General features: G+C 51.4%; 1 protein-coding gene across 1 annotated transcript in view; it reads right to left on the bottom strand.

Annotated features, from left to right (window-relative positions):
* TEX15 (testis expressed 15, meiosis and synapsis associated) overlaps positions 1-25,746 on the bottom strand; it is a 35,307-nt gene that overhangs the window by 7,618 nt on the left and 1,943 nt on the right. Inside the window, exons 2-9 of the mRNA XM_044680262.1 lie at positions 24,931-25,093; positions 23,488-23,653; positions 21,092-21,329; positions 20,587-20,733; positions 15,840-16,002; positions 4,146-11,416; positions 2,406-2,467; positions 267-1,414 (exon numbers count right to left, since the gene is read on the bottom strand). Coding sequence (XP_044536197.1) covers positions 267-1,414; positions 2,406-2,467; positions 4,146-11,416; positions 15,840-16,002; positions 20,587-20,733; positions 21,092-21,329; positions 23,488-23,653; positions 24,931-25,093 — 9,358 coding nt within the window. The remainder of the gene's footprint in view (positions 1-266; positions 1,415-2,405; positions 2,468-4,145; positions 11,417-15,839; positions 16,003-20,586; positions 20,734-21,091; positions 21,330-23,487; positions 23,654-24,930; positions 25,094-25,746) is intronic.

The raw sequence follows: 25,746 nt of genomic DNA, 5'->3' as shown, positions 1-25,746 counted from the left end.
AAACAACCAAAGGGGTAAGAAGGCCTGGCTCCTATCTCCCCTTCTCCCCCAGCCTCGGGACCGACGGACAGGCAGGGCAGGAGCTGACCTACACCCCTCCTCTCCCCAGTGCGGCAGAGGGATGCCCTCGGGGAACATTCCTGCCCCACTGCAGGCAGCCCCTCTCCGGGCTGAGCTCTGCCCAGACTCCAGCAATGGATGCTTCTCCCCGAGAGAGCTGGCACCGAGGACAAGCAGCGGGGGCGCTTCCACCTCACAGTACTCACCACATGTGCAGGTCATTCCCGGAAACAAGCCTGGCCTGAGCTGGCAGGGGTAGGAGACCTGCGGCAGGCCCTGGCCAGATGTGCAGGTGGTGGCCACAAAGGGCGGCCACGTGGCAGGGCAGGGGAGTGGGCCGTGCTGGGAGGCACAGACGCCCGGGCCTTGCATGGGCAGTGGCTGGCCAAAGCCGCTCCTTGGAGGGTCCCTGGGGCCAGAACAGCTGGGCAGCCCAGAGGGAAAGTGATAGCCTGGGGGCCCGGCCACGGCCTGAGGGGCAGGCTGGCCCTCGTAGGACGCTATGCCCTGGTAGGTCTGGGTGACCGAACTGCCCCCGCTGCAGCCGCCACTGGTGCAGTAGTGATACACGCACCAAGAATAGGAAGGGTAGAAGGGGCCGCAGGAGGGGCCCCAAACCTGAGGGTCTGGGGGGTTCTGCTGGGAGCGGCCATTCCAACAGCCCCCAGAGGCTGGCATGAAGGCCCCCAGCCCGTTTCCAGGCTGCTGCTGCAGTGGCTGCAAGGAGAAGGGGCACCCCCTGGGTGCCCCGGGGGCCGGCTGGCTTGGGGGCTCGGGCCTCTGGCCTGGCTGGTGGGGACCTGGGGGGCCCAGAAGTCTGTTCTGGGGGGTCAGTAATTCAGAGGCACCCAGGCAGCTGGGCTGAATGACAATAGCCGTGTGGCCCGGCAGGAGCATGCTGGGAAGCTGGACGCCAGGTTGCATCTCATGGTCCCGATGGAGGAAGGCTGAGCCCTCTGCTGTGGTGGCAGAATGGAGGTTGGCTTCGCTATGGAAGTTGACACCTGCCAAAATGGGTGCAGCCTGTAGGGCGTCTGGTCCTTGCCGTAGATGGGGACCGAGAGAGGCTTTCGAGGTCTGGAGAGGAAGGCCGAGGGCACTGGGGAGGGCCCCCTCGGACCAGCTCCTCTTAATCAGGCTCCTGGGCAGGCCTCTCCCTCTTGTGCCCGCCGCACTTTCCTGTGGCCCCGCTGAGCCGGCTGGGAGGCTGTCTCTGGTGGGGCCTTGCAGCAGGGGCGGGCAGCTGGGCCCCGGAGCCCCCTGCACGGGCACATCGTGGGGCCACTTCCCGGTCTGGCTCGGATGGGGAGGCGGGACAAGGCCCACGGGGCCTCCCTCATCAGCTGTCTTCTCCCTGAGACGAGCAAACCAAGACCTTGAGATACGGGGATTCGCCAAGAGCCCCCCATGCCCACCGTCCACCCCCACTGTCTCCACTGCCGCCCCCACAGGCACGGCCCCACACTCGGACACAAGGGCCGGGGGGCCTGAAGAGGCATCGGGAATGTGAACGAGAGCATCGGTGTGGCCCCATTCCCTGCTTGCCTGCAAAGTCACCCCAAAAGCAGCCGCCCTACGGCACCAGATGAGTCTCGGGTCACTGGCAGGGGCTCAGCTCGGGGACCGGCTTCTCCCCGGGGCAGCTGCTGCCTCTAAAGTGCCCACAGACGGTAAGCCTGGCACACTGGACGGGGAGCCTCAAGGGCTGCACGTTGGAGACAGGCTCCATGAGACATCCCCACCCTCTGGCCAGGAGTCCTCGATGCCCCCCAGGATCCGCTCTTTGTACCCTTATCCCTTTGGGCCTTAGTTTCTGCATTCGTAGGCCTGGTCCCCTGGCCCAAGAATTCTACTGGGCTCTGTCCCAGGGAGACCCCCTCTGACTACTATTGTAAGATTGTGGGCTTTGAGCCGGTAGTGGGGGAGAGTCCTTAAGATCAGTCATTCTGACCCCCTTCTTTAACGGTGAGGAAACTGAGGCATAACAGAGCGAGGTGACTTTCCCAAAGAGTGGAGGTGGTCCCAGGCCTACGGCTCGGCCCCAGGGGTCCCGTGTGGGGCAGAGACTTGGAGGGAGCCTGTGAAAGCACATTCCGTAACGCTCATTTCTAAGAACTAGAGAGCTAGAGCTTAAGGAAGAGACGGCCGGGGGAGCCCATCCCCCAGATCCTGGGCCTGGCAGGGCGCCACCAGGGGAGGGGCTCGCGGGGCCCAGCGGGTGGCCCGAGCGGCAGTGCTACTAGAGCAACTCGCGGGCTGCCTTCAGGAAGCGAGTTCTCGGGCCTTCCCTCAGACTTCTGGGTGCCTGGGCTCTGCCTTTCCTCACGTACCTCTCCCAGAGGGGCTTCTCGGGCTCTGGGCCTTTCTCCACCTCCATGGCCGGATGATGGCTGCTCCGTGGCGAGACCTAGAGGAACCCAGGCGAGGCGGTTACAGCCTCCACGATGTTTTGGCAAGCCTGTCTTAAGATCAGCCTCGGTCCCCCCTCCCAGAGCTCTGCGGCCACCCTGCCTGGAGCCCGCTGACCTCTCCCTGGACGGCACAAGCCATTCTCACTTGGCTCCAATAGCGATTAGTCTAGAGCCTGGGTCTCCCCTCCCTCAAGGAGGCACGGGCACCTCTATTGCCTCCTGGACCTCTTTTGCCCACAAGCTAGCCCCAGTCTAGTCTCCTGAAACTGTGCCCCACTCCATGGACTGTGCCCTAATGGCAGCTTCTGGAATACAACATTCCCCCTCTCATCACCATGCCTTTGCCTGGCCTGTGCCCCCTGGAAGGAACTCTCTCCCTCTTTCCCTCCACCTCGTGGCTTCTGAAGACTCGAGGCCTACCTTCTGCAGGCCCCTGCCCACCGCTGAAGCCTTTCTCTTTTCCTGTCACCATCATTTACTTTGCATCTGTCTTGTGTGTGTGCCAAAATATTTATACACTGTCTCATTACAAAGTAGGCTATTCTTTGCATTTCCCTGCCCTCCCCACATAGCACTGTACCTGACACATAGTAGGTACTGAATAAACATTTACTGAGTCCATTTTTTTTCACCCTTATCTTCTGTCTTGGCAATAATGCCAAGGCAGAAGAGTGACAAGGCTAAAAGATGGGGGTTAAGTGACTTGCCCAGGGTTACCCAGTTAGGAAGTGTCTGAGGCCAGATTTGACGCCAGGACCTCCCATCTCTAGGCGTGCATCTGTAGCCATGGGGCCACCTCGCTGCCCCTTCTGTATATACTCTAGGCTCTGTTTTCTCTCCTCTAGATGTAAGCTTCTCGAGAGCAGGGGTGGCCAAGCTTTGGTTTTCCTCATCTCTTAGGCCTTGCACACAACGGGGATCACTGACAAGAGCCTGCAGGCTTTTCAGACCCAAATGAATCTCAACAGGCCAAGTCGTGACAAAGCAGCAAAGAACTGAAGAGAAGCGTCAAAAATGGCTCCTTCCAAGCTCCGGAGAGCCACTCTCTCCTCCTCCGCCGGCTTCATACTTTGCACGGGCTCTGGACTCCTGTGCAGGGAAGCCGCTGCAGCCTCACTGCCAGCCGGGCTCTACGGAGGCCACAGGGAGACGGCATCCAGGCCGAGCCCCCCCTCGCTGGCATCTTCCAAGAGCAGTAACGGCAAACCCAACCTATACGCGTCCCACAGTGTCATCCTTCCTCCCGGACAAATGAAGAGCCATGGCCTCTGATGCGGGCCGTATTGGCGGGCAGTGTGGTCGAGCAGCAGGGAAGAGCTGCCTCCCCAGCTTCCTGGAATTAGCAGGAGGAGGAGACAACTGGCAATTATTTAAATTGTGGGAAAGAATGGCAGACTGATGTCTCTTTTCCATTCATACTGGCTGACCTAAGGAATTTGCATGTAGGATCTTATGCAGGGCACTTCATGGAGAGAGAAACCACCCAGGTGTGCTCTGAGGAAGCTTAGAGTCTAATGGCAGGGGAAAGACGAGCGTGTAAATGCCTGAAAGAGGAGGGGCGCCGGGATAAGGAGAGACCCAGGAAAAGTGCTGGGAGAAACAGAAGAGGGCAAGAGGTGAGGAAGGGAAGGCTCCCAAGAGGAGGTCTCTTTTGAGACTTGAAGAAATGCTTACCTTTGGTTTTTTGCAAGTTGGTAGATCAGGACTTTTGAGTCGCTCCTGACCACTTTCACAAGGAGCTACAGTGAAAGCTCGCTTTTTGGAGACGGCTGGAACTTTGTGGGCTAAGCCGGAAGGAAAGGGCAGCTGTCCCCAAGCAGCTCCCAGTGTCCTGGTGACCATTCGGGGCTTCGTCTCATGGTCTCCTCTGGTCCGCTCCTTTTTCCATTGGAGGGCTTTCTCCGCATTGGTGAACATTTGGCAGGTGAGAAGAGAGATCTCGCACCATCCCACTTTGGCACAGGAGACCTTCAGATATTCAATGGTCTTCATGACTTTCATGACATGGGCCATCTTCCCCAGATCTTTCTGGGAAGCCAAAGTGAGGTTTTTCAACAACACAGCAAACAACTCATAATTGTGCTCGAGTTCGGAAAGGGTCGTGCCATAATTTACAGTCAAGGTATAAGGCACCAGGTCCACATACGTGGCCATGGGTAGGGTGGCCTGTTCCAGGAATGTCCTTATTTCAGAGAGTTCAGAAAGTTCTCTGGTCAGTAGCTGGAGGGCATAAGAGGAATTGGTCCCTTCAGGGTACTCACAGATGACAGCAGCCTCGCTCTTCAGTTCCAATATGGCTGACTCCACAGCCTCCCATAGGCAGCCTGCTGCATTTTCTTTGAGAAACAAAAAGGAAGCTATTTTTTCTTGGTTTTCTATCAACTCAGAAAGGAGAGACAAATCGAACCACAACATACCCCGAAACCTTGGTTTGTCCAGTTTCTTGGCCATGACATTTTTCAGGAAGTGAATTGTTTCAGAGAGCATAACCACTTCAATGTACATCTCGACAGCTTCGGGCTTCAGGATGACCGACTGTTGGCTACGCTTCTTGACCGGGTCTAGCACATTGTCTTCTGTGATCAAGACGCTATCCACGGCGGCCTCCTGAAGAATTTGGAAGCACTTCTTTAAGGTCTCCAAGTGGCCTGTGCATTTCGCTGTCAGTTCCTGTAACTGTTTCAGGTCAGCAGATCCTGCTTGGTCTATTATTTCTCCAACTTGGCACACATCTGGGAAAGGAAAGAGAGTATCACTAAACCTGAGATTTTCCCAGCTAGGCTTACTCTCTCCCTCTATGCACTCACAGTGCTTACTGGGAGTATCAACAGTTTCCTCAAGCAAACCCACGGAAGCACATTCTGCTTTGCTGTTAGCCTCCAGAGTCTCATAGATCTGCTGAAGCTTCTTAAGGGCACACTCGTTAAATCTGAGTAGTTCTTCCTTCATCTTCTCAGGGGGGTCTTTTTTGCTAATTGACAGGCCCCTCTCTTTCCAAACAAGACTTTTAGCAGCATCAAAGAAGATGTGTTCCAGGCCGTAGAGAGATATCTTCATGCCAACAGATTCAGAGTTTTTTATAAAGTGCATCTTGGAAGAGATCATTTCCATGATGATCCAGAGATGGTCCTGCTTCCCAGAACAAGATTGAACTCTAGGGAAATGGTCCTGGTTACTGATTAGTTCTAAAGTGCTTTTTCTTAAACTTTCTAGATCTTCTAAATTATCTCCAAAATTAACCCCACAGGTGAACGGTGAAGAAAGAGAGAAATTGAAGTTGGAGCTGTGTTTCATAACATCTTCACACTCTTTAATCTGTCGTTTATATTTTAAGATGACATAGTAGGATTTGTTCTTATTCTTGGCTACTTCTAAGAGTTTGATCAGTTGGTCATGGTAGTGCTGTAATTCGCTGAAGGCATTGTACCTAAGTCGGTCTTGAAAAGCAGGGTAGAGGCAGGCCTGCTGCTGGTAGCCCTGATTCCCATGGAGCAGCTCCCCATACAGGGAAGCATCGTACCACAGCAGACTCCGGAAGGTGGGCTTGCTACCCAACAGATTTTTCTTGTTCTCAATGAACTGCATGGTTTCCATCATCATTTGGAGTTCTACCAGGGAATCTACTGCTTGTGGGTGGAGATGGTGTTTACAGTTATTCCAACCATTCCCTTCTACCAGTACCTCCCGAGAAATCAGTATATGTTTAAAGGAACATTTTTGTTTTCTTTCAAAAGCTTCAATGAATAAAGGAAGAACTGCTTGACATGTTTCGATTTGTTCTTGTAAACTCTTCAGAGTGGATGCCTCATCTGCCTTTTGCAGAATTCTTGACAGTTTCAAGATGAGTGTTGGAGGGTCCTCTGATGACTGAGCCTCCTCTAATTCACTCATGGGAGGTGGCTGCCAAGTAGGTTCAGCCTCAGGAATCCCTGAGTGCATTTTCCTGGCATGGGTCTGGGGGACTTTCTTCCTGATGGCAGGATTACCCATCATCATGGCTTGAGGTGTAATGGTGGAGAGGGTTGGCCCATCCTCAGCTTCCATCTGCCCTCCACCCTCCTTTTCCTTGGTCCTGGCCAGCTGACTGGGGGTCTTCTTCCTCCAGGAGGCAGTCACCATAGAACTGTCTAAGCCCTGGCCCTGTTTACCTTGGTCTTCTATCTGGATGGGAGATTTTTCACAAAGTTCTGTTAAAACACTTGAGTGTTCTACTGGCTTTTCTCCCTGTTGTTCCCTTTCTACTTGTTTTTTCCATCTTTTTTTCACCTTTTCCTTTACTCTGGATTTTTGTGATAAGGAATGCCTCATGTTCTCCAAAGAGATGTTATTTAAAAGGACATCGACAGCATAGTTCATACAATTTTTATTTTTCTCAGGTGGTACAGGTCCCTCTTGGATACTTTCAGTATCACTTCCTTCCTCCCTATCCCCTCCGTGAAGGTAATTTTTGCAAGGGCCCCAAATCATATCTAAAGAATCCTCTCCATCATTTTGAAGTTGTGGCTCCTCCTGTTGTAGAGATGGAGAGCAGGGTGCAAGCCCATCTACAGTTGGCAGCCTCTTGGAGTGGAGTGTCCACCATTCGGCCTCTTTATTTTCAACAGAGATGCCGGATAAATCCAAGAACATACTTTCTCCCTCTTGACTTGTCTGGGGAGCCAGATCACCAGAAGCCCTAACCAAGTGTTCCGAACCCATGCTTGGATTCGAGCTTCTTGTGAGTGCCAGTGACTTTGCTGCAGGAAGGTAACCTTCCAATTCTGGGGGACCCATAGGCCACCTCAGCTGATCTGTTTTAGAGACGTCTACATTGAAACAGTGTTCTGTGCCTGATTTTAAGGCTGAAATGGATACATCAGGATTCTCTTTGGAGTGAGTTTCACTATTGTCTACTACATTTGGTTTATTAGTATCAAGGGGAAGGTCATTTTTCCCAGATTCACTGCACAACTCCCCATTTCTTTCCATTGTAGATGGAGCAGAATGGGCTCCTATGGCAGCCTCCCTGGAGTTGACTTCATCAGAATGATGAGAAGGGAAAGCTTTCTGCTGTCCTTTGGAGAGCTGGCAGTCAGCCCTTCCTTTCGAGCCTTTCACACTGCCCCTGCTCGATGTTGAGCCCCGAGACTTGGAGTGATGTGGTCTGTGAAGAGTGGCGCTCCTCGGGTTGCTCACTCGACTTGCAGACGCCACGGTGGATGGACCTTCTATGGAAAATGACCTCCGGACTCCCTGGTCCCTGCTACTGCTGCTGCTATAACCCTGATGGTGTGGGAAAGAGGTCCGAGAGCCAACCACTTGCAGTCTTTCAGTTCTCTTTTCTTCCCGTTTGTCATTTTTTCTCTTCTGCCAATAATGCCTCGAGTAATACCTCCTTTCTGTCAGAAAGTTATAACCTTCCAAGTCACAACATTCCCACAAACTATTGCGTATGACCTCATAGGATTTGGGCAAGGGACTCTTTCTCTTTTTCTCCCTGACTTTTGTGATGAGCTGCAAGGATCGGTGAACTCTCCTGTGAGCTTTCTTTAAATGAAGAACAGCTCGGTTAAGTTTTCTGGACAGACGTTTGCTCTTGCACAAAGATGCTTCACTGTAGAGGACGTTCAAAACGCTTCTGATGTACCTTTCTGACTGCGAAAAGGTTCTGATCCGTCCCTCAGATAAAGAAGAAAATTGTTCAGATGACTGGTGATGAGATGTCTTTCTGGTTACTCCATAAGGTTCTGGATACCTGAAATTTCTCCTTGGTATAATTTTGTCCTTGAAGGAGGATAGTGGCTGTTTCCCTCTGCTGTTTTTGGACCTCATGTCCTTTCTCCTTGGAGCTTTGTTACGGACACCCTTTAGCTTTGCCAAAGGGCAGGTCCTATCATCCTTGGTGGCTTTAGAAGTAGCAGCAGGCTGAGGGGAACATGCTTTGTGAACTGCTGATGACTCAGGAGGTGGGGAAATGACCAGATTCCTGTTAAGTTCGGATGCCTCTGGCCATATGTCCATGAAAAGCTCATCTTGGATGGGGGAGACTGTGTTTTCACAGGTGAACTGGGGAGGATTGGCCATAGATTCTAATTCTTTCCACACATCATTCATTTCTGCCTCTTCAGTATCCAGTGTGGGGCTCACCAGCACCTCACCTTGCATTGCTAGTGGCTCCTGAGAAAGGGTGAACCTTGTCTGAATGATATTTGTAATTTGAACTTGTAAATCAGGAACCACCACTGGGCTTAAGAGATCCCGATGGTTTTTCTGGGTCCAAGAATAAATGCAACTGCATTCCTTAAGGAAACATTGGCTTCCATCCTCCTGTGGCCAAGTGCTTTTGGAAATCTCTGAGGGCTTCTGACTTCCAAGTAGATTTTCCCAGTCTATACGAGATTCTAGAAGCTGGTACACAGAGCTCATTTCATCAGTAGGCAGATTTCCGTGGATGGCTGTGTCTTGTAGTTGCAGGAAAGAGCCTTCACATTGTTCAAATTCCACTTCAATCTCATTGTTAAAGTCCAGATCCTGAGGATGTAGGACCTCTAGGTCCTCGCTAATAGTTAGTCGTGTATGGGCTTCACTGGATCTGCCATAGTTTGTATCATTTTGATGTTCCCCAAATATATTTATCCCACATGCTCCAAAATTGGGGCTTTGGATGGCTTGGGCCATTCCTTGGAAGTTCCTTTGGTTGTCTTCAAACTTGTGACTGAACTCTGGTATCAGAGCAGCAGGGATGGGCGTGTTGGCACCAGAGTTCTTGCACACATGGGCTGCTGAGGAACCTGTGGACTCTGACAACGTGGTTGTAGAAGCCAGTGGCATCAGCTTCCTTTTGTGACCGAAAAGTATCCCTCTTTGATTCCCAGGGATAACTCTGCTTTCATTTTCAACCAGAGCAGTTTCTATGGGCACATAACTTTTTTTCCAGGTGAAGTTAAATATTGAAGAAAACTTTTCAGAACATATAACTTCTGACCTGCCCAAATTCTTAATCTCTCTCTCACTATTGACCATTGTGGTGCAGTTTTCCTTCATATGAACAACTTGCTTCTCATTTACATAAATATTTTCCATTCTATTTTTTTCTGTAGAAAGACTCTCTTTCCCCTCTCTTTTAGAACGTGAGTCACCATGTTCTTCATTCCTTAATTCCTGTTCTTGAAAATAAACATTCAGATCAGGAAAAGTGGCACTGTCATCTCCAAACACTGGGTCACAGAACATAGGGCAAACTTGACTCTGGTCTGCCTCCACTTTGCCATCTTTATGTGAGTCTACTGGGGACAACAGTCCATTTTCATTTCCTTCACTAACACCCGGGTATTTCCCACTCCCATCTCCGATCACCTTGGAATGCGACGCTTCAGCTAAATTAATCAAATCATTTGGCTTTTCTTTGGTCTGAACAATGATATCCATTTCCTGGGGAGCATCGGCCTTCATGCTAATGGGTGTCAGATGCAGACTTCCCATTTTCAGTTCTGTTACTTTTGGAGGTTTGGAAAAGTATTTATCGATATACATTCGTTCACATTTCAACCATTCTTCAAGGCAATTTTTGGAAGATTTTTGTGTACTTAGTATAGGGTAACTATTTTCTGATTTCCAAGGTATGTGTTTCCTTTCTTGCTCTCGAGATGTGGAAGGTTGCATTGGAATGGTTGTCCCCTGGTTCCGAGGTTTTTTACATTCATTGCTGTCTTGGTGGGATAAAATCAAAACCTTATGCTTTTCATAAGAGACACAACATTCTCTTGAGCTACTCTTTTCTCCATGAGCAGAGTCACAATTCTCTTTCTTCTTGGAGTATTTATCTTTGCCTTGTTTGGAATGGTTTTCTGTATCTGTGTTCGAGCTTTTCGTATTTTGAGGATCCTGAATATATTTATTTCTGGTTTCTTTCTGAACCTGGAGAAGTCCTGGAGAGGATGGCTGAAGTCTTTCATGGACAATTTTGAGGTCAGTGGGCTGCGATTCCTGGCTTACAAGGTTACTAAGCCTCTCCGAATTGGTATCCGATGGCATGCCCTTTCTAGGAAACTGATTCATCTCTGAAATGTACTTTCCTCTGGCTTGTTTCTTAACTGGAAGAAGTATTTTGTTCATCTGGCTTGAGCTATCCATTTCTTTGTCAATATATTCCTGGTTATCCTGTTCTGGAATGACTTCTTTGGAAGCATAGGGAAGAGCCGCCTGAAGGTCAGTATGATGTCGATCTTCTTTTGGATCATCCACGATAACCTCATGGATAGCCCTGCAGTCACAGTTCTCGGACAACATGCCTTTCAAAGCAGCATCATGGGAGAAACCCTCAGGATGAGGGGAGCCCATATTGAGTGCCATGGGCTCACCAGGGAGGGCTCCAGAGGGGAGGGCAGCAGCCATGGGCAGGGATAGCAAAGAATTCATTTGTGAATCAGGGCATTCTTCCCTGCTCTCTAATGGCAAAGTCTCTTGGGAGCCTGCCTCAGGATTGGCTTGGTCATGGGATACTCCTCTTCTCAGCAGCCTGGGGTCCTTGATAAGCTTGGAGGTTGTCACAGTACTGGTGCCAACACTGTTAGGAAAAGTGACTGCAGCAGAAAGGGTGTTGAAGAATTTTTCAAGGTAATTCAAGTTTATCAACAGGTCACCATTCACATTTTGAGTGGCACCCACACTGGCTAGGAGGGGCGGGTTAGCCTCAATTGTTTGTACTTGAGATAGGTTGTGGTTTTCTGTTAAATTATAGTCATTTTGGCTATCTGGGGTGTCTACAGCAAAGAAGCTGTTATTCTGTATGCTTCCACAGGGAGAAGATATATCAGGGGCCAAAGGATTCATCTCTGCGTTACAGGAGCAGCTGTCCTGAGCTGAGGAATCTGTAGGCTTTGGGAAATGCTCGTAGATGACAGTGGCATCTTTCCCCTTCCCGATCCTTTTGGCAATGGTACAGTTATTCAAGGAGCCCCTTTTTTCTGTTGAGAGTTAGAAAAAAGAAAAAGATCTGTGTGAAAATTGTTCCCCTGTAATTGATAGGCATGAAGTCAGTTGAAATTCTAAGAAAGTTCTGAAGGCCAGCAAGGATTCCCGAGGCTATCTACTCCAACCCACTTGCTCTTGGAAAGGACATACTAAATATAGAGGTTCCTGGATGATTTCTCACTCGCCTCTTCCTATTCAAATCTCTCATACTCTGGGCATTCTCACCCACTGTCCCCAGTGCCTGGAATCTTTTCACTCCTTTTGCCTCTAGCTCCCAGCTCCCCCTAGCTTCCTTTAAGATTCATTTCAATCCTCTTTCTGCTGGAGGGCTTCCCTCTTCCACTGAGCCGCTAGTAAGTCTCCTCTGAGATTACCATCTACCAGCTGTGCTTACCTTTTCTCTAAGTTCTCTTGTATACGTGTGTGGCTATGTACATATACATGCAAAGAGACCGTATGATCTTTTTTGCATGTAGTCTCCCTTTGAAATGAACTCTTTCAAAAGAGGGGGCCGCATTTTTGTCTTTATAGCCCCAACACTTGCACAATGCCTGGCCTAAAGTAAGTGCTCGACGAATGAATGTTGACCGTCAAATGTCCTATAAATCGTCAGTGGTGAAGTGGTGACGGAGAAACTTGAAAAGCTTTTCCAGCCTAGTAGAAAGGCGGTGGGGAAAAGGCTCGCAGCAGCACCAATGGGTGTCTGATAGAGTATTCCGAGTATCAAAAGTTTGGATTTAAGGGCTCTGAATTCAAACTCATGAAGGACGCACTGAAAGAAACCTGCTAAGAACAGAGATGCCGGAGCCGGTGGTCAGGGAGGGACCCTCAAAGCCAAAAAGATGAGGGTGCAAGTGCCACCTTTCCCACATCTCGCCTGTGTGACTGGCCAAATTACTTGACCTCTCTCTGCTCTTGGCCACTTTCTAAGATGGCAAAAGTTGTTGATTTCCATTGGGAGAGGGAGGGAGTTTTCCCACCAGAAGTTCCCATCACTGGCGAAATAAAAAACCCTCAATCCCTGTGTATACAGTTGCCTGGAAAGTTCTGTTGCTCTGACCAAGATTTTTTAAATTAGAAAAGGGAAGGAGGTCGTAGACCTCACCTACCTGTAAGCTTGGCATTGTCTCATTAAAGGGAGAATGAGTGAGTGAACACCTGGGAAATCAATCAGGGATTGCAAAGAACTAACCAGACCTCAAGGCAGCTAACATGGCTCAGTGGATAGAGTGCTGAGCCTGGAGTCAAGAATATTGCCTCCAGGTCCTCCCTGGCTGTGTGACCCTGGACAAGTCACTTAGCCTCTGTCAGTCAGTCTTAAAGCACTCTGGGATATTTGCCAGAAAAACTCCATACGGGGGTCACGAGGAGTCCGACACATCTGGCCTCCACTTCAACAGGTTGTGCCAGGTTGACTTCATTTTCTCTGGTAACAGGATTTCTAAACTGGATTGAGCATAGCTCTAGTTTATTAAAACTTCTGCCAGAACGTGGCAATGCTGCAGAGCTGTAGCCAATGTGGGAACACAAAGAGATGAATTGAGATCTAATGGGATTCTGGGCTTGGAGGAGCTGTGAATGGTGATTCAATATCAATGGAGCCAGGGGTCTCTAGCGGAGAGCCCCAGGGGACTGTGCTTGGCCGTAGGTCACTGAACCTTTGGATCAATGACTTCCAGAAAAGCAGAGATCTATGAGTGACAGAGCAAACAAGTGGTGGACAGAGTCAGGATGCTGGAAGATCCTGACAGTTTGGAATCCTGGGTTGAATCTTGGAAGCTAAAATTCGGTAGAGACAATTGGACAAGTCTTACTTTTAGGTACAAAAAATCAACTTCAGTCTTAAAAGGAAAGTGATAGTTAGATGACAATTGTTAAGAAAAGGATCTGGGATTCTTAGGGGGCCACCAGCTCGGTACGAGTAAACAGTATGGGATGTATCCTGTACTCCACAAAGACTCCATCGGAAGCCTTGGTCCAGGCTTGGAAAGCCAGCTGAAGGAGGACATTGACAGGAGGTTCCTGAAAAGAGGGCAATTGAGTCCAGGAAGGTCCTTGAATCCAAATCACAGGAGCCTTGGGAGGGGGTGGTGAAGGGGGCAGCATGGACCAAAGGGTTATCACGTAGAGGAGGGACTCCATCTGTTCTGTTCTTCCCTGCCTCCCTCAGGGCCACAGCACCCTGGGAGTGGTGCCCAAAGCAGAGCAGGCTACCTAGAGAGGAGATGGGCTCCTCTCTTCTTGGGGTTTATCCACATTAGGATATTGGGGACTCCTTACAGGGAGTGGCAGGACTGAGTCTGTGGAGGCCTCCCTCTCTGTGCCCAGAGGGCTGGCAAGTACTAATTAGGGAGAAAAAGGTGGTAAATGCACAGAAGGAAGTAAGTACGTCTTCCCACGCTCCTGCCCTGCCAAAAAACCCAACATGAGATCTAAAATCAGTCTGCAAACATCTGCTGAGGGGTCTCCTCTGTGCTAGGGGCTGCAGATATAAAGCCAAAAGCATAAAAGGCCTCGCCCTCAAGGCGGAACAAGTGGTATACAAGTGAGGAAATGGAAACTAGATCTGGACTCAATTACGGTCATTATTTGGGGGGAATAGGCATTCTGAGGGGGTATCAGAGAGGCCCTTGTATAGGAAGCAGGGCTTAACCTGAGCCCTGAAGGGAATTCTGACAAAAAGGGAGAGAGCTCCAGGTAGAGGGCCCAGCTTAAATAAATGTGTCCATAATGGAATTGCTCTATTTTAACTCTCATCTCTCTATCTAGGTCAACATGGGAGGGAAGTAAAAATGATGCCCAAGAAGACAGCAACATGTCATTTCACAGCTGAGGAAACTGAGGCTTATGGAGCTGAAGTGATTTGTCTATGGTCCAACTCTCTGAAGACATCTGAGAAAGGATGGAAGCCAGGACCTCTGAGCCCCACAGGCACTTGTTTAGGGTGAGGCCTGGTCCTTATATCTACACAGAATTTCCTTTCAACATAGGAAATCCCCTCTCTAGGCCTGGTTCCAAAACTACTGAGCCACCCAGCCACCCTGCATTCCTCTTCCTCATTGATCTTGCTAGAGACAAGCAGGCCACAAGCCTTGAGGACAGCACTCAGCCCTGCCAGTCTGAGTCTGGTTCTGCTCCCCTTGCTGGGCCTCATTTTCCAGAAGTCTTCCCAGATCTCTCTGCATGCTCCATCCATCATTTCTGGACCATGTTGTCTTTACCAACAGGCCCTGATGACAGGCCCTTACTCACCTTTCTAGTTTTTTGTTTTTACCTGCAACACCTAACACAGAGGAGCTCCTTCAACAGATGTTTGTAGACTGATTTTAGATCTTGGGTTGGATTTTTCTTGGTGAGGCAGGACCCTTCTGGAGATCTATTGCTTTTTTCCCTCCCTAGTTGGTACCTGCTAGCCCTCCAGGCACAGAATTTGAGAGTAGGGGGAGGCCTCCACAGGCCTAGTCCAGCCAGTAAAGCAACTGGAGGTGGTTGTGTTTGTTTTAAAAAAAAAAACAAAAGGTTCCAGTGTCCTAGAAGCAGAGTCCTTCTGTGGTCCCCTGTGAGAACTAGGCAGAGGAAGGAGTTAAGCCAAGTGTTCCGAGGTCTCTACTCTTCCCTCAGCCATGAAGTAAAGGCCCCCACCCCACCCCAGGAAACCATATATCCCCTAGAAGGAAAAGCCACGAACACCCTCCCAGAGACCTCCTAAAGGCCCTACACAAAGAGAAGCCACTGAGCAAAGGGCAAGACCATGTGATCACCACCTCACAAATGGCAGCCGTCTCCTCTAAAGTCTTTATGGGACGATCTATCCCAACTTCTTGGGTGGCCCTCAGGGAGATTCCAGAAGGCGAGAGGCAGGCTGGAGCTGCCCAACCTTGGGAATGGGCACCGGATGGATCTAGGATCTTGCCAATTGTCAAGACTTCCTGGAGTGATGCCGAAAATACCAAGGACAAAGACGGAACTCAAAGTGTACTGTGTGACCATCACCTCCTCCCGTGTCCTGACTTCCCTTCAATATTTTCAGGTAAGCTCTCGCAGTTTTACTTTTTGAATTTTGCTTATTTTCAAATGGAATTCAACAAAGGCAAAATGCTGCCTTTCAGGCTCCTCCCAGAACAAGGCTCTAAGTCAGGGGTCGGCAACCTTTTTGGCCGTGAGAGCCATAAATACCACATTTTTTAAAAATGTCATTTCGTGAGAGCCGTACAGAGCTCACAGTGCACTCCTGTAACAGCGCCTGAAAATAAATGGACTTTATGGCTCCTGCAGAAAGAACGATATCTGGCCCTCAAAAGAGCCAGATATGGCTCGAGAGCATACGTTGCCGACCCCTGGTCTAAGAGGTTCCGTGGCTCAGTCTCCAATGGTCCACTAAGAGGGAAAAACCAACCGGGGCACACTCGAGCTTACCAGACCACTTGGGAAAGCCCGCGGAGAGAAACCGCAAGGAGGTGATAGTTGGCCCACTTTCCGCTTTCTGACCAAGAAATTTGACCGTTATAGTGGCATATGGAAGACACTGCCGGGGCTTGTCCACAGGCTTCGAAAGTGTGTTGTATTCGTAGAGATAAACCTGCAGAAAAGGGAGTAGAGAGAAATGAAGGCTGCTGTCCAAACCCAGAGGAAGCTCAGAGCCCTGTGCCCCCTCCTCCCACCTGCCAGGACCCACAAGAACAGCGGGCACACAGACAATGATTTACACGGGTTATTTTCTGAGTCCTCACAAGAAACCCTAATGGGCATTGTCTACAGGAGGGGGGGTGGGAGGAGAGGAGGGAAAGAACATAAATCATGGAATCATGGAAAAATTATCTTAATTAATCAAATAAAAATTTTAAAATTTTATTAAATATTTAAATTTTATAAAAATTTTAAAAAATTTAAAATTTAAAAAATCAAATAAAATTTTAAAAAAGAAACTCTAATGGGAAGGTGCTGTTGTTATCCCCCTTTTTGAGGTAAGGAAACTGAGGGGAAGTAATGTGCCCAGAGTCACATAGCCCAGTCAATGTCTGAAGGAAGATTTGAATTCACATCTGCGCCAGGGCCACCACTCTATCCACCAAATCATCTGGTTGCCTTCCCATTTCCTGTGCAGATTCCCAAGATGTTTTGATGCCTCCTCAGCCTCTACTCCAACCCCCAATTCAAAGCTTCTCTGACCACATACATCGATGTCCTTATCAGGTCCTGCTGCCCCTGAAGAGCCCCCAGCTGGGGGAAGAAATGGGTGATGTCTTGTCTCTGTCTCCCTGATGGCAATCGCAGCATCGGCAGATGACAAAGGGATGACTCCAGAGAGCCCCTTCTAGTATTCACTTAGCCTTCCTCCTGGTTGCTAGGAAACAAGCCGCCAACAGCTCCAGAGGCAGGAGGGGAGCTCAGCTCTTTGCCTGGTCCTGATGATGCAGGTGCCCAAGAAATCATCCGCTGGAGCCATCCCAGGCACTGGGGCAGACAAGTAGATCTTAGAGTGGAGTCTCATTTCTGACACCTGGAGAATCCTGGGTACGGTGCACCTCACCTCCCAGGGCTCTAGGCTACTTTCTGAGACTAGAGAGACATTGCAGAGGAGTCACAGGTCTGTCAACAATGCCAACAGAAATTTGTTTTTATAGACAGATTCTGAAAAAGCTAGGACTGGAGAGAGAGGGAAAGAAGGAAGAAAATGGAGGGAAGAGGAAAGAAAGCAGGAAGGAAGGAAGGAAGGAAGGAAGGAAGGAAGGAGGGAAGGAAGGAAGGAAGGAAGGAAGGAAGGACATTTATAGTGCCTAGTATGTAGAGGGCTAAGTGTGGGTTTTTTCCTTCTCTCTATCTTCACTCTTTATTTTGTGTGCAATAAGGACTCTTCTGTTGGAGGCTGGTGAAGGGGTGGGGTGGGTGGAAGGAGGAAGGAGCTTCTGCCATGGTGCTTGGCCACAGCTGCCCTTCTGCCAGTCCACTCTCATGCTCCTCAGCAGCTGGGCTGAATTCTTTCAGTCGGAGGCATAGCAGTAGCTCCCTCTCAGCCTTGTGTGAAGGTGATACCTGGGAGTAGTGCCAAGTGGGAGCACAGTGGCCGTTCAGGGCCTTTTCTCTTAAATAAAACCTCAGCCTTTGACTTAGGGCAGACTACAGCAAAACAAAGCTATCCCTGCAGCCTCACTGAGCCCGCCCTACACAGACTGCTTCCAAAGTGATGCATCCCATGGAGAGGCCCCTCTGGGGTCCAGCACAGCTCACCCACATCTCATCATCTTCCACCTAAGCCTTCCCTACTCCACCAAAACACTGTGTCCACTAAAGGCGACTCCCCCTGGAGGCATTTTGGAAACAGGTGGTCATCCTAGACAGGGTTGCCTTCTCTCCCCCTGAGTCTTCCATGTTTATTTCATCAATTGGTCCATTGTATGTCTGTCACCATCCCCTGTGAGCCCCCTACACAGGCACATCTTTGGCGTGTATGTGTACGTGCACACTCAAGCGTGTGTGTCCTGAGCTTCCAGGCCCATCACACACACGATATTACCCAATTTCCATCCCTCACGCCACCTCTCACTTGGAGCACTGGGTGGCACACACACATCAAATGATCTCTAAACATCTCCCAGAATTACCCATGGATCAATCTGTTGGGAGTTTTCAGCTGGGGTTCTTAACATGGGAGCCCCTGCACCAATTGCCTTTTCATGCTGAGAATGGAAGGTTGTCTCACTGGCTTCATTCACAATCCTCTGTATTCTATTCTAGGCATTTCCAAATCTGATGCTGTACCCGCCAGCCAGGGCTGACCGAGAGAAGGCTGAGGAGGGTTCCTCCTCTCCTTCGAGAAGCAGGGTTTTCTGACAACAGAACTGATCTCACCACCAAGGCCAGCTGGGATTCCCCAATGGAGCAGGCTGTCCTTCTCCGGACACAGAGAGGAGGGGCTTGGGCTGCAGAAGGAAACACTGTTCAACACATCCATGTGGGCATCTGTTTTGTTTGACTGTGGATATTTGTTTCGAGGGCTTTCTTTTACTTTTTTTTAGAGGTCCTTGGAAGATCAGAGGGTTGTTAGAAAAAGGAAAGGGGGTCAATTCAACCTTTTTCGTTAATGCAGAGAAGAAAAGGAAGGGCAGAAGGAATCCCAGACAAGCAGGATGGATAGCTTTGAAAGCCACAGGTTTCATTTATTCTCTTCTTAAAAGGCCAAGCCAGCCTGGACCAAGCAGAGACATGTAGCTTCATGGGCAGCCAGCTCTCCGTGTGACTTACATACTGAACTGCTCCTTTTATTGGGTATTTGTGTCACATTCTGAATAAAACATGTTAGGAAGTCTCTCCAAGTCATATTAATCAACATTTACAACTTGGGTAAATTGTCTTCTTTTTATTTCTTGGTTTTGCTGGCTGAGAACAATAACTTGTATTTCAATAAGGCTTTAAGGTTTGTAAAACACTTTGCAAACATCACCTTGTTTGATCCTCCCAACAGTCCAGGTGAGGGGGAGCAGTGAAGGAGCCCGGTTTGCGCCACTGATTCACTATATGACTGAGGCAGCAGGATTTGAACTCGGGCCTCTTCTGACTCCACATCCGATGCTGGACAGCTGATTATTGTGATGCTTCTGGCTTCATTTCCCATTCTGGGCCTGTGATTTCCACCCTCTTCTTGGGGATGGATTGTTGGTATTTCATGAGGTCAGCAGCCTTCAATGCAGCAGCTGGCAGCTTTTCTTCTGCCCAATTTTCCGAGTCTTTGATTTTTCCCTTCTTCTAGATTTTCTTGCATTTTCACAATCTCTCGTTGGGTTCCTTTTGGGTCAATTGGTTGATTTCCAGTTGTTCGAGCTACATCTTAAGATTGGTTCACACCTATTTGCCAAGATAGAATTCTTTCTCTGAGAAGGGCTGGAGCTGCCAAGTTCAGGGAGGTGACCTCATTCCCCCATCCTCATTCTAATTCTCACTTTGGTGCGCTCAGTATTCAGGGTGAGGTCTCCAGGGAGGTGGGGGATGTTCTGCTGGTGCTCTCAGTTCGGTACTTTGGCTTCTGAGCTCATCCTTGTAACCTCCAAGCATCTATCTGGGTAAAGGCCCCAACCCGAGGCTGATGTCTCCTACACAATTATCAGGATGGCCTCCTATGGTTCCTCCTTTCCAATTTCTGCCCATTTTGCTTGTCCTGCCCATGGGTGCCACAAGAAACAAACCTAATCCTTCTTCCATGGGCCAGCTCTTCAACCGGGAGGAAGCCTGCAAGTCCTCTCTTGCGTGGGTCGACACTCCAGGGCCCTTTGCATGATTCTCAGATGGCACAGGCTAGGGAGGCCCTTGATGAAGACTCTTTTCTCTCCCCTGGACGCTCAAACACAAATCATGCCAATGTGGCGGTGCACACACGGGCGATTCTCATTCGCTCCTTGTTGCAGGGCATCTAGCTGGCTTCCTATTTCTGTATCTACCCATACGTGTCTCTCTCCACCTCTCCACCTATCTATGGAGAAACCCAGGACGGAGAGGCGCACACACGAAAACCAAAAACCCCGAAAGCCTCAAATCCTCATCCTCGGAAGAGCAGAGTCAGAAGGGGCCAGGCGCAAAGTCAGGGCTCCTCCCTCCGAATCCAAGGCTCTCGCTGGGTTCAGACACTGCTCTGATTCTCCCGGGCTGTGCGAGCTCCAGCAAGCAACCACAATGATTGTGGCTACCATTCATCAAGCGCCTCTAGGTGCCAGCCACTGTGCTAACTGCTTTGCCAGGATTCTCTCATTGGATCCTCACCAGCACCTTGTGAGGGGGGCGCTGTGACGGCACCCAGGTTACAGACGGGGACCCTGAGGCAGGGTCCCCAGCGAGGAAGCTCCTCAGGTTGGATTTGGGCTCCCAAATCCAGGGCAGCGCTCTGGGCACCAGGGTGCCCTCTCATCCCTTCAGACCTCGGTCTCCTCAGAGGGAGGCTGCACTGAACTGCCCTCCCCAGCGGTCTGCCTCGGACTTCAGGGCGAGCATTTTAAGCAGCCGCCCCCTGGGGGATGGAGCACGGGCCTTGGAGTCAGAGGGGCTGGGCTGGGCCGGGGGGAAGGCGGGGGGCCGGCTCCAGCAGAGCACCTCGGTTCTGCCCTCTGGGAGGGAGGCTATTGGAGCCACCACTCTGGAAGTGTGGTTGGGGAGGAGAGCAAGGGGAGGAACGTACTGCGGAGCCCACGGCCTGCTGCTCGATGATGTCCTTGGCTGTGGGGATGAGGCGTGACATGTGGCAGTCGAAGTTGGGCGAAGGGTCCAGACAGGCTTTGCTCTTGTCCACCACAGGCTGGATCTTCTTCACCTTCCCGTAGAGAACCTGAGGGAGGCAGGAGAGAGCATGAAGGATGCCAGGGACAGAGAGGAGCCCCCCTGGGTGACTTGCTCAGTGGGGCAGACAGACGGAGGATGGCCGATGGGAGAGCCTGAGGGGAGGACACGGGCATCATCCACAGCAGCCTCCTGCTCCTGTTCCCCCTCCTGCCACCTCCTCTCCCCGCTCCAACACCAAGGGGGGCTCTCCCCGTGCTCCCCACTGCAGGGACCCTGTGTGCCCGGCTTCCTCTTCAGGATGGAAGCTCCAGCGGGGCGAGGGCCCTCTCCCCTGGCAGCAGCATGCCAAGGCCCTGGACAGGCGCCCCCCGAGTCCCGCTGGATGTCCGGAGGAACCCACCTACCTTAAAAATCATGAGGTTGTCCACGTGGTGCTTCCGACTGCGCGCATAACTCAGGGCCACATCGGCATGCCGGAACAGGTAGACGCCAAGCAGGGGGTTGCCAAGTGCCTTCAGGGTCGACTCCCTGGTGCACAGCCCGCTCTGGTACATCCGGGACACGGCGCTGTGCGACAGTGCCAAGAAGCAATAATGCTCCTCCAGTTCTCGGCCTCGCCGGCCATGCTCCCGCATCTCCAGCCTACAAGGGAGCCCTCGGAGGGTCAATAGGGGCCTGGCCGCCCACAGGCATCCCAGAGGACGCCCATTTCCATTCACCCTGCCCCTTCACACTCCCCAGCTGTGTGACCAGCAGCAACGCACTGGTCTGCTCAGGCCCTCGGATTCCTGGTGGCAAATTAGGGGGTGGCCTGTGTGGCCTCAGAGGTCAGATCCTGGGATCTTGGGCCTCCTCAGCTCCCAGGGCCTCAGTTTCCTCCCCTGTCAAAGGAGGGAGTCAGACTCTACAACCTCTGAGGTGCCTCAGGACCCACCAATCTCCTTCAAGGGCTCTGACTGGAAGATGCACCCTGCCAATGGGCAGGGGCTGGTCCTGCAGAGGGAACCCTGAGGAGAAGGCACCCTCTCTAAATCATGGTCTTACAGCAGGGATGATCAACTTGGGGTGCTGGAAAACAGACTGTAGGGTCTGAGACCTTCCATGGCAGAAAAAATGTACATCTTTCTTTCTTTCAAAACCCTCACCTTCTGTCTTAGAATCAGTACTGTGTATTGGCTCTAAGACAGAAGAGTGGTAAGGGTGGGCAATGGGAGTAAGGTGACTTGCCCAGGGTCACACAGTTAGAAGTGTCTGCGGCCATATTTGAACCCAGGACCTCCCGCCTCTAGGCCTGGCTCTCAATGCACTTAGTCGCCCCTCTTCCCCTACATCCTTATCTCACTAGAACTGGCTTCCCTTATAATTCTAGGTATTTTTGTTTAGGCATTTAAAAACATGTTTCCAAAACTGGGTTGCTAGCATGCCACCAAAGGGGTCAAGGAGCCACAGTGCCAAGGACCTCGGTCTCAGAACCACCTTGAGTGCTGGTGAGGCAGGGTCAGAAGGGCTGTGCCCTGCTTCATCTCCTATTCTTTTTCCCTCAGGGGGTGAAACAGGACCAGGCTGGGAGTGGGGGAATGCCTGGTTTCTTTTTCCTCTTGGACCATAGCCAGAGATTCAGGCATGGGCGGTGAATGAGAGGACTTCCCAAGAGTGGGCTAAGCGGGTGGGCATTTTTTGAAGAACATTCTGTGAGGACATTCCTGGAGGTCTGGGATTGGCCGGCCTGTCTCGCAGGTCTGGAGGGGGAGCTGGGCACACGGTGCAGACCTCGCTAAGCTGCCTTCTCTGAAGCACCAAAGCCAGTCCAGGGAAGTCCAGGGAAGGGTTGGCTCTTTTCCCCTTTCCTAACTTCTGAACCTCGTACCCTGAAGTGCTATGTCAACAGCATGATCAGTAAGTTCGGCCATGCCGACCGAGGTACCAGAGGAAGAGGACGACAGCCCGCTCTGAGGTCTTCCTCAGATAGCACTCTCAGCGCCTACACCAGCCAGGATGCCTCCTCGGACCACCCTCAGGCTAATTCTAAGACACGGCCCAGCACAGGCCTGCCTCGGGGATGCCGGGCACACTGCGCGTGTGCCAAGGCCGGGGGGTCCGAAAGATCAATCCCGTGCCAGGTGAAGAAAGGAGCGACCGTGTGCCCACGTGTCTCCCTAGCCCAGGGGTTCCCAAACTTTTTTGGCCTCCCGCCCCCTTTCCAGAAAAAATATGACTTAACCCCCTGGAAATTAATTTTTAAAAAAATTTAATAGCAACTAATAGGAAAGATAAATGCACCTGTGGCCATCACTGCTCCCCTGGATCGCTGCAGCACCCACCAGGGGGCGGTGGCACCCACTTTGGGAATCACTGATCTAGACATTCCTCGCACCTTTAGGGTCAGACACAAACGGGAGACTATGGCTACGAGATGGCAGAAGTGAGGCTTTTGGTTCTCACAAGCAAAACCAACCCAGCCACCTATTTCCTCTGCCACGGATACTCTCCTAAACCGAAATGCAGACAGGGCTGCAAAGGAGACAGAAAGCATTACGCCAGCCTCGGAGGAAGGCCTGAGAAGTGACGCTCCAGGACCCGGCAAGCCCTACGGGAAAGTCAAAGCCCGGCCTGGGCTCCATCTGCTCACTCAGAGAGCCTTCGTGACGAGATGCCTGGCGGCGGCCCGGCCCCAGCCTCCCAAGCTTACCCCTGGAAGCTAGGAAAGAGCCGAGGCCCTGGAGGCCTAACATGGCCCTCCCTAGAGAAACTGAGATGGTCCCAAGCGACTGTGGCTATTTCTCACGGGGAGGGGACTTACCTTTTGGCCGAAAACTTTTTTTCCAGATATTCATTATGAACTAGTTTTGTTTCCCCAAATTGCCAAGATGACTGGAGCTCACAGCTCAGGTCGAGTCTGCACTGGGAAAGGGTATGGTTTATGAAACTGTACTCCCTCCGATTGGTGTGGCAAGATGACAAGTACACTGAGGAAAGCAAAGAGAAAAGGGGCGCGGGTGGGTGAGGCGCCACTCCGGGCGGGGCCCTGGGGCCCAGCTCCTCAGCAGCCTAGCAGGTGCCTTCTCCCGCAGGCTGCCCCGTGGCTATTTTTGTTCGGGTCTTACTACTAAACTGGCCTGTGAACCTCTGCACCCCCCTCGTCACCTGGCTCAGGGCTCTCTGAACACAGAAACATCCTGCTAACTCGCTCTTTACTCCACTGCTCATTCTCTTGGTAAAGCTTGGCTCAAGGGCACGAGCACCTTCCTAAGGAGAACCATCCCAAAGGGGCCTCAGCGGCCCAGGGAGGCAAAGCTGAGTTGAATGGCCTCCTCATCTAAAGTAGAGGTAGGAAAACCAAATATAAAAATAAATAAAGGAAGGAATGAAGGAATAAATAAACAAACAAACAAATAAATAAATGACTAAATAAATAAACAAATAAATAAATGACTAAATAAATAAACAAGCAGACAAATAAATGGATAAATGAATGAATGAATGAATAAATAAATAAAGATAAAGTAGAGGCAGGTTGAAATTGGTGATTTTGGAGGCTCCTTCGGAGCCCAATTGCCTCCTGTCACAGAGAACGGGGCCTTGGACAGAGTCATCCAGGCAGCGACGTCAGGTGGACCCCCGGCTGCTGGGGCCCCGGCAAGTCTGGAGAGGACACCTAAGCCAGGCCCAGGTTCCAGGGTGCTCAGGTATTGATGGGGCCCAGGTGCATTGTGACCCTCAGGGGCCAGAGCCTCGGCCCCACGACCTCTAGCAGGCTGAGTGCTCCCTGAACAGACTCCAGGCTCCCTGCTGGGGGGCGCAAGGCCCGGCAGCACACCGTCTCCAGCAGGACCACACTGCACGCCACCTCTGAGGAGGAGGCTCTGAGAGCCGGCAGACGAGGGATGAAGGGAAAGCCCAGTGCCTGGACAGATGTCCAGAGGAGGAACGGTTCCCAGAGACTGGGACGAGCCAGCCAGGGCCAGGGGATAAGACAAGCCAGCAGCCACACGCCTGTCAGTGAGAAAAGGCCCTCCTCCTGGCCCCTCTCCAGTCTGCCTACATCAGCAGACAGCGGGGATGGCTTCGCCCTCCCTCTCCATCCAGGGCCAGCGTCGTTATCTGTGGCCGAGGCCGCTGGCCCAGGACGAGCGGGAGGACCGCCAGCCATCTGTCCCTCAGTGCAATGACAGGTGGGCCAAGGAAGGCTCTCTCCAAAAGGAGGGCCGGCCCCGAGTGCCATGCCTAGGGCAGCTGCGGGTACCTTTCTCTGCTGTCCTGCGGATCTTGGGGATGGTAAAGTTCTTCAGAGAGTGGGCCTCCAGGCTGGTGCTGGAGCCAGGGGCCACATGGTCACGGCAGGAGCCACCGCGCTGGCTCAGGGACTTGCCTCGCTTGGTTTCCTTTACTTCCATTCTGGTGTTGACCTGGAGGGCACAAAGACACAAGGACCCTGAGAAGAGCTCGGGCGGCCCCCCAGCCTCTCTGAAGCGAGCCGCAGGGCAGAGCTACAGAAAACCAGCAGGTGGAATATGAGGCTAGGAGGCTTCTGATGCCGGATGTCACACAACAGCACAGCCCCTCCTTGGGTGCAGCAGAGCTCCCTGGCCTTGGAGGCAGGAATCCTGTAACCCTGGGCAAGTCTCTGATAACCCCTTTGCCTCAGATGCCTCATCTGTAAAATGGGGATGTTGTAGGGTCTGCCTCAGGACATTTGGGAGGGTTTCTGTGATGGGGTCTGCAAACTTTAAAGCTGCTGGGAAAGTCAAGGTCAACAGGCCTAGGGCCAATGGGAGATCCTGGCCAAATGGGTTAGGAGAGAACCCATCTACCTGTTGGCACTGGAGCAGACCAAGGAAGGAGGGAAGGAAGGAAAGTGAGAAGGTAGAAAGAAAGGGAGGGAGGAAGGAAGGGAGGAAGGAGGGAAGGAAGGAAGGAAAGGAAGGGGTAAGGAGGGAAGAAAGGAAGGGAGGGAAGAGAGGAAGGGAGAGAGAGAGGGAGAGAAGGAAGGAAGGGAGGGAAGGAAGGGAGGGAGAGAAGAGAGAGGGAGGAAGAGAGACGGAAGAAGAGGGAGGAAGAG

Source organism: Gracilinanus agilis, chromosome 6 (assembly GCF_016433145.1).
Source record: "Gracilinanus agilis isolate LMUSP501 chromosome 6, AgileGrace, whole genome shotgun sequence".
Classification (NCBI taxonomy): Eukaryota; Metazoa; Chordata; class Mammalia; order Didelphimorphia; family Didelphidae; genus Gracilinanus; species Gracilinanus agilis.
The sequence above is the reverse complement of the archived record's forward strand: the minus strand, read 5'-3'. Positions and strand labels throughout refer to the sequence as shown.